We start from the raw sequence: 8,214 nt of genomic DNA on the forward strand, positions 1-8,214 counted from the left end.
ATGTATTATAATAACACACCCCTACAATTAATGACCTTGACATTGCCTAAGTTTACAACAGCTGCAAGCCGTTATCCATTTATGAAATCAATAATGCATTTTTAGATACCGATATCTGTATTTTTTTTTCCTTTTAAAAAGATCATACGGTTTCTTACGATGGCTTCAGTCGCTTTAAACAGGTTTTGTCTTCGTATATCTCGGCGTTCTGTTGCAGGAATTCATCAATTAGGAACATACCGGGTAAAAGGTAGGACCATTTCCTGCCATATTTCAGCTAAAGATGTGCATTATTCTTTCGAACGATTGTTATATCAAATTATTTAAATTTAATTTATGAAATAAATTGTTTAAATAATGGTCATATTAGAACTTTATTCTCTTTAGAGAAGTGGACAGGCTTTTGCCTACATCCACTTCTCTTCGCAGGCCTTCATGTTTTGATTCTGGAAAACGTGTAAAATGTCGAACCGGTGACGACCTACACTTCAACTAACATTTTGTCTAAAATATCGTCTGTTTATATTTAACAGATGTGTTTTATTTACAATTTTAACATAAATAAACTCAACTTTCAAAAGAAAACCAACCTTTAATACATATCTTTTACCAATATTTACACAAGTTCTCATTCCCGGATTCCAACTAATGCTTTTCTACCACAATCAGCAATCCTCTGCTGACTCTGCTACACTCCATTCAGTGTGCGAGTCACAAGCCACCTGAGGAGCTCCGAGTGTCCTTCTAGAATTATTTGCTCAAGATTTAAATCCCGGATGGAGAACTTGTAAAAATACATTAACAACACGTAAAGGTTGGTTTTCTTGTGACAGTTGTATGTATTTATGTTGTAATTGTTAATTTAACACATCTGTCACATAAAATCAGACATATTTCAGACGAAATGTTAGTCTGTTAGTGTAAGCTGTCACCAGTCCTACTTTTCACATGTTTTTCAGAATAACAACATGAAGGCTTGCGAAGAGAAGTGGATGTAGGCAAAGCCTGTCCACCTCTCTAAAGAGAATAATTAGAACTTGTAACATTAAAATGTACAATATTATGTTGAAGCTTCTGGGAGATCTCCAGCCATTTGCTCCCATCATAAAGGCAGGACCTTTCCTTTTTCCACCAGTGCAATTTCTGGTCGGCGGAAAACATACACTTATTATGGCAGTGCAGGGGGTGGTAATAAAAAGGGAGGATCTGGCTCAAAGGGACACACAATGTGTCCCCATTGTGGCTACACAATGTTTCACAAGGACACTACTGTATGTAAGTAAGATTTGTCAAATTTTAAAGTTAAATGAAAGTTACATCATTATGATACAGCTTGTTATGAAACATGCAGATAAAAACAAGAAGAACTGTTGTGTTTATTTTTTCTTCTTTCAGTAACAAGTGTTAAATGTGAAAATTGTAATGAGGTTTTATTTTCCTCTTCAAAACAAGACTTTCCAAAGGATAAGTTGATGGAACCAGCAGAGGTATATATATTGAGTATGCATGGAAATATTTCTTGAAAATTCTACCAGTCCTTTTTAAAATTTCCTTTGAACTTGTTGAAGGTTCATTATTTAATGTGGGATTGACTTTTCTGAAAGCATCATTAGTAGCCAATACTAATACTACTAGTATATTACATTTTGATTGCATGAACAATGTCCTTTTTAACAATTTTTAATAATAGCAATAAACTGTACAATTGTCCATGCTTTAAAGAAACAAATAATGTAACAAAATAGAATCATTTTGCCAATATATTTAGAACAGTAAGGCCTAACACACTTTTATAGCAAAGTGCCAAGAACTTGCAATTTTGATCCTTTACAAACATATTTGTAATACCAGTTACAATATGTTATTTAAACAATAAAATGCTTTCTTTGTTTGTTATTACTGGAATTAACGTAAGCGGGTTATGTAAATTTTTTTTGCAATAGCTGCAACCGTTAATTCCAGTAATAACAAACAAAGAAAGACATTTTATTGTTTATATTTATATCTGTTTAAATAATCATTTAAAGTAGGATTAAAAAGATTAATTGTTGTATTAATGATGCGAACGTCTTTATACGTTTCATTGATGGAACAGCCACTGATCAAGAAATCTGTACAGGCAACATGCCGACTGTAGTTCATGCAGTGATTAACGCAATGGGTTTTCTTAAGAAATAAAGGAGAAAATATTCAGCGGATGTAAATATTATGTTTAAAACCACATACAATATTGAAATAACACCACTGTCAATATGAATTCATTATAAGTGTTATTTCTATAAAGTGTGTTTTACTGTAGAAATGTTTTAACATTTCTCCTTCCAAGTATTTTTGATGACTTACAATCATAAATATTGCAAGTATTTAAATTTCGGGGATTCAACATTAGAAAACTTTATTGTACATATCAACAAAAAATAATTATATGACACTTATCATAAAATTTATATTAGGTCAACTTTAAAATAATGTTTGTCTGCCCTCTCCCAACTCAGGTTTAAAAAATTGGGTTGGTAGGACTAGGTAGGTTGGAATTTTCTTTCACATCAAATTTTCAAATCAATGCTGAATTTTCAAAATCTATTTTTCTGGAATCAATATTTTTTTTTTCCCTGGAGATTAAAAAAGTTGTGAGTCAAGACAATTTTACTCAGCTGGTTGGGAGAGGGCAACCAAACAAATTTTTAAAGATGGTTTTAAAATAGCTATATTTCTCAATAACTATTTCAGATAGTGAATAAATTAAATCAGTACATAATTGGACAAGATCATGCCAAGAAAGTGTTAGCAGTGGCTGTTTATAATCATTATAAAAGGATAAACCAACACAAAGCCAAAATACAGAAACAAAAATGGGCAGAGGAAAGAGAGAGACAAGGTGTGTGGTGCAGCATTAAAAAAACATGAACCTGTGACATAATGTTTGTTGTTATATTACAACTTTTATCTCCCTTGATCTTTTGTTTAAGGACATACGCAATGTAGTTTGAACTTTATTGCATTTTTCCCTGGCGTTGAAGAGTTCCAATACTTGAAGAAACTGTGTACTAGATTTTATTGTCTACATATGCAATTGTACACATCTTTTTAATCAAATTTGGATAAACAAAACACCCAGAATATATTTTTTAGTAATTTTTGTACATTTTTCTTTGAATTATACAAAAAATTTCATCAATTGATATCTTTTCAAAACCCCTGGTAATGCATGCTGATTTGTTGTCTACGAACATCCAATGGCACTTTAATCTTGAATTTAGAATATCTTAAAAAGTTATCAGTAGGTAAGGTACATTGCATATGTCCTTAAAAGTAAACACAGATAGTGTAAGATAATACAACATCCTAAGATCAAGTCTTTGGAGTTAACCAAAAAATTACTGAAAGTATCTACACTCAGACATAGCTCTCTTGAATAAAAATATTCTACTGTATCTATTAAATGATAATTAATCTTATATCGTTCTTGCTTACATGAACTTAAAAGTAAACTTTTTTCCTACAAGATGTGTTAGTGTATGAGAAACAAAGGAAACCCCATTCTCATGGTCTTGGCCTGGACATCCGCGCGGCTGTAGCAAGTGAGGGTCTTAGAGCAAGGTCCGATTCAATCCCCGTAACTCCTGTAGTCAAGCAAAAGGAGAGTTCTGATATACAGATAGACAAAACTAACATTCTGATGCTGGGACCAACAGGAACAGGTCAGAACTTAGGAAATGATGTATACTTAAATTAGAGCTGGAAACATTTTATATCAATGAGTGGTGTCTTGTAAATCTGGACTCCAATAATCTGAAAACTTCACATATACTGAAATTTCATTTTCCAGAAAAAATGTTTGGGGAACAGAATTAACAATTACAAATAGATACCACACATATACTCATTTGTATTATGGTATTTTATTATTGTATTCTTTTTACTTTGATTGAAAATGAGCTTTAAAAAAAAGAGTATGTCACAAGTATATACATATGCATCAGTCAGTATATTATATGGCGATTTGAATTGATGATGCAATAATTATCAATTCTATTAATGCAGCTCTAAATTTTGTTTATTCTTCCATATCTGAAACTTATTTGGTCAAAAAAAAAATCACACCCAAGACTTAATAAAGATTTTGTTGTCATTTTATTTTGTTTACATTTATAGGTAAAACATACATTGCTCAAGTTTTGTCTGAAATTTTGAATGTGCCAATAGTGATCTGTGATTGTACGAGTCTGACCCAGGCTGGCTACGTGGGGGAAGATGTAGAGAACGTAGTGGGACGTCTCCTACAGAATGCAAAGTTCAATGTGGAAAAATGTCAACAAGGTATATTACATTTACTTGGCTCATCTTAAAAACGGAGCAAGTGATCTTTTCATCATCATTTAATTTTCTTTTTTCAATAAAAATGTTTAACTAGAGAACTACAAATTTTCTTTAAATTTTATTACAATCCGGGAAGAGATGAAGTTATTTTTCATCAGTGTAGAACAGAGGGATATTTTTCATTTCTCATTTGTTCTGGTTACTCCTCTTTCAGGAACCACCAAATATAGCTTTGTGATAGCCTTGAGTTTTAAAATGTGTACAGAACAAATGTAGTTAATGTCTGCAAGACAAAATGACTCAGAGAGGCCATGAACACAATAAAAAATTTCTTGATTCACCTCATTTGAATTTTGATTAATTATAAATATCCAAAGAACCAAATGATAATATTTCATTACTAGAAACATGTTTTTACAAAGAATCATTTTGTTTACTAACTAATATAGTACACTGAATGTCCACAAATATAATTAATAATTATACCCCCCGCAAACGAAGTTTAGGGGGGGTATATTGGAATCATCATGTCCGTCTGTCCGTCTGTCTGTCTGTCTGTCTGTCTGTAGACGAGATTTTGTCCGGACCATTACTCAGAAACTATTGGAAGGATTTGTCTGAAAATTTGTACAAATATTATTCACCATATGAAGTTGTGCACCTGATATTTTCATCTTGATTCGGTTATTATTTTGAATTTTACAGGTGTTTTTTCATTTTTATGTTGTGGTTTTATCCGGACAGTTTCTCAGAAACTATTGCAAGGATTGATCTGAAAATTTGTACACTTATTCACCATATGAAGGTGTGCAATTGGAATTTTCAACTCTTTTTGTTCATTTTTTTTGCATTTTACAGGTTTTATTTTTTATTTTAATTGACTTGTTCATTTTGGGCTCATGTATAAGGTTTAAAATTGAGACATAGAATCTAGAATATCTGTACAAAAATACTACAGCTTAAAACTACTCATATAAACTTTAAAAAAAGAAACATCATCAAGTGTTAAAAACAGTTTTTTACATTGCACAGAAGATAATGTAATTTTATTTATCTCTTGGGAATAATGACTGGACATGCATCCAGTTAAAGATAAATTAATGAGTTTGGTGTGGGAAGTTGAACATTAAGGCATCTTATTATCAACCATGTGTAATCTCCTGGGAATCAGTCACAAGAATTAAAGATTTCTCTTCTCTTATTCTCTTAATTGTAATTTATTGTCTGTCAAAGCACTTCATTACTGGATGACCAGCTCTTTATTTTCAATTTAATTTGATATAAAGTTATCAAGATTAATTTGATTTTGTATAATATGATTTTTTTTCAACAATCAGTTTGCAGAGTGACATAACACATAATTGCAATATATTTTTTTAATGCAGAAATAAAAAAATTAAATAAAAAAAATAATGTTACAATGGAATTACAATGTATTAGTATTGATGTTTCATTTGGTTGCACCTTTGTTTCATTCATTAAGAAACATAATGAGCAATTATATTTCACTGCAAATTTTTGTAAGTAAATTGCGAACACCTCTAGATCCATAAAGTATTTTTGAATTGGCACCTTCTCTGAAAAACCCAGCGGGGGGTATTTGTCCCTATTGGACAGTTCTAGTTTACATTGTAGGTATAGTATTTTTGGATGAGGTAGACAAAATCAGCTCCAAGAAAGGTGGTCAGTTTCAGCGAGATGTGGGAGGGGAGGGGGTCCAGCAAAGTCTACTTAAGATGATGGAGGGAGCAGTTATTAAGGTTCCTGACTTGAGTGGTAGTGGGAAAAAAACTATTGATGTGGATACAACCAACATCCTGTTCATCTTCTCTGGTGCATTTAGTGGTCTCACCAACATCATTCAGAAGAGAGCTAACATCAAGGTAAATACAGAGAAAATTACTTCATTATTGTGTAGATCCTGCATTAATTTGAAAACTGCTGGAATTATATTCAGTGTATTAAAAAAATGAAAACATCAGATGTGTGTGTTCATTTACTTTTAATGTTAACTTTTTAAACAGTTGAATTTTATTTTTTAGCCCTTTGGATTTACATCCGACCCTCAAAAAGATGACAGCAATGTTCTAGAGACCACCCACAACACTGATGACACGGATCAGAAGAAGGACGAGATACTCCGTGCCGTGGAAGTGGATGATCTTGTTAACTTTGGCATGATTCCAGAGTTCATTGGCAGAATACCAGTGTTCGCTGTGTTTGAAAACATGACCACTGAAATGCTGATACAGATCCTTAAAGAACCCAAAAATGCATTAATTCCTCAGTATGAAACTCTCCTTGAAATGGATGGGGTAGGTTTCATTAAAATTAAGACAAATATTTTTACAAGTAATAAATATTTAAATATTTTATACTGATGTATTTATGACCCCAGTTTGTATTTATTACTGTAGGCAAAGTTGAAGTTTGAGGAGGAAGCCTTGGTGGCCATTGCAGAGAAAGCTAAAGCTTCAGGGACAGGTGCCCGAGCCCTCAGGAGCAGACTGGTAACAAGTTTTATATTTCACCGAAATCAATCATTTTCATAAATTACAGTGTATTACATGCATTGATGTGTATTGCTTATTTAGAACTTTTTTTGTATAAAAACAATGAAGAATTCATAAAAATAATGCATACCGTGTAGTTTTCTGTAATAGTGTGACAAAGGTGCATATTGCATACAGATTTTATTGGATATTTTTACTTTTCACATATTCTTTGCAGTATCAACTATTTTTTAAATGCATTACATAGATAATACGTTTGTATTTTTCATGGGAAATTAAACATTTTTTTTTATTTTGCAGGAGAGTATTCTATTGGAACCAATGTATGAAACACCTGATTCTGACATAGAGGAAATAATAATCACCAAAGAAACTGTCGTAGATAAGAAACCACCAGTATATATACAGAGATCTAAGGACTTAGTCGTGTCTCCAGATAAATTTATCATTAAGCAGACAGTGCCAGCGTCCATGAAATTAATGAATCCCCATTCTCAACCATAATGTCTTGATTCTTCAAATGAAATATTCCAACAGTTGTGATATTTTTAATGTATCATTGTTATAAAATGTGCATTGATGTTTCAGTTCAATAAAATAATATGAAATTTCTTTTTTTTAATGTTTTTTTTTTTTTATGCCATGTGAATGAAAAAAATCTTTTAAAAGGCATTTCGATCTTCAGTCAGGAAGGATAACTCTTTAATTTATAATTAGATTTAAAAGGTCTCGAAATTAAGCTCGAAAATTGGATCTTTTCATGCAACAATTTTCATTTTATACCTCTCAATGTGCTTCAAGGTTCTTTGAAGTTCTCAGAAAGGGCTAATATGAAAAGTTTGAAATTTTTACCCTATTAAAGTATTTTAAAATTACATATTTAATGAAATTAAGGTTCTTTTAATTTAACCAAAGATATGATATGAAATTAGAAGTGATTTATGGTGTTTTGCAATAATAGGAAAATCTTTCAACACTATGTTTTGTTATTTATGTCTCTGATGCAAATTAATTCATCTAGGTTCATTTATATGTTAAGAATGTTTTAATTGGTTACATATTGGGTAACATACTGTACTTTCATTTATTATTTTTTTTTTAGATGTCAAGGCAGATTGAATTCCGAACTGCATTAAAATACCTCAGAATCGATCAAAGTCCAGTGCGATTTTTTCAATCGGGCTCGAGCACAAGTGTTACGGAACAGACCGGAGATTGCCGAATGACCGAGCAAAACTCGGCTGATTCCGTGAACTAGATGAGGTACGAATCGGCCGAGGTGTGCCGAGTGGCAAAACTCCGGTTTATTCCGTCATTATTCCACTCGGAGATTCTCGGGTGGCGCAAAACTCACTCGGAGCTCCTCGGGTGGCTCGTACCT

General features: G+C 32.1%; 1 protein-coding gene across 1 annotated transcript; it reads left to right on the plus strand.

Moving 5' to 3' along the window:
* Positions 1–40: 40 nt before the first annotated feature.
* On the plus strand, positions 41–7,445 carry LOC134245046 (ATP-dependent Clp protease ATP-binding subunit ClpX-like). Its single transcript, XM_062727298.1, has 10 exons — positions 41–250; positions 1,072–1,275; positions 1,396–1,487; positions 2,731–2,878; positions 3,507–3,701; positions 4,156–4,320; positions 5,956–6,203; positions 6,363–6,635; positions 6,738–6,830; positions 7,134–7,445. Exons 1-10 carry the CDS (start codon positions 160–162, stop codon positions 7,335–7,337), a joined length of 1,713 nt encoding a protein of 570 aa, XP_062583282.1. The 5' UTR covers positions 41–159; the 3' UTR covers positions 7,338–7,445.
* Positions 7,446–8,214: the final 769 nt, after the last annotated feature.

The sequence above is a fragment of the Saccostrea cucullata genome, unplaced genomic scaffold (genome assembly GCF_032062105.1).
Source record: "Saccostrea cucullata isolate Sc308-1 unplaced genomic scaffold, CSIRO_AGI_Scuc_v1 ctg494, whole genome shotgun sequence".
NCBI classification, from domain to species: domain Eukaryota; kingdom Metazoa; phylum Mollusca; class Bivalvia; order Ostreida; family Ostreidae; genus Saccostrea; species Saccostrea cuccullata.

What these genes read in the sequence shown, in the direction of transcription:
- LOC134245046 (XM_062727298.1), top strand. Translation starts at nt 160, where the DNA reads ATGGCTTCAGTCGCTTTAAACAGGTTTTGTCTTCGTATATCTCGGCGT. An exon ending in TCACAAGGACACTACTGTAT is followed by an intron (nt 1,276 to 1,395) that starts GTAAGTAAGATT and finishes TTCTTCTTTCAG; the next exon opens with TAACAAGTGTTAAATGTGAA. An exon ending in TGTGGAAAAATGTCAACAAG is followed by an intron (nt 4,321 to 5,955) that starts GTATATTACATT and finishes TTTACATTGTAG; the next exon opens with GTATAGTATTTTTGGATGAG.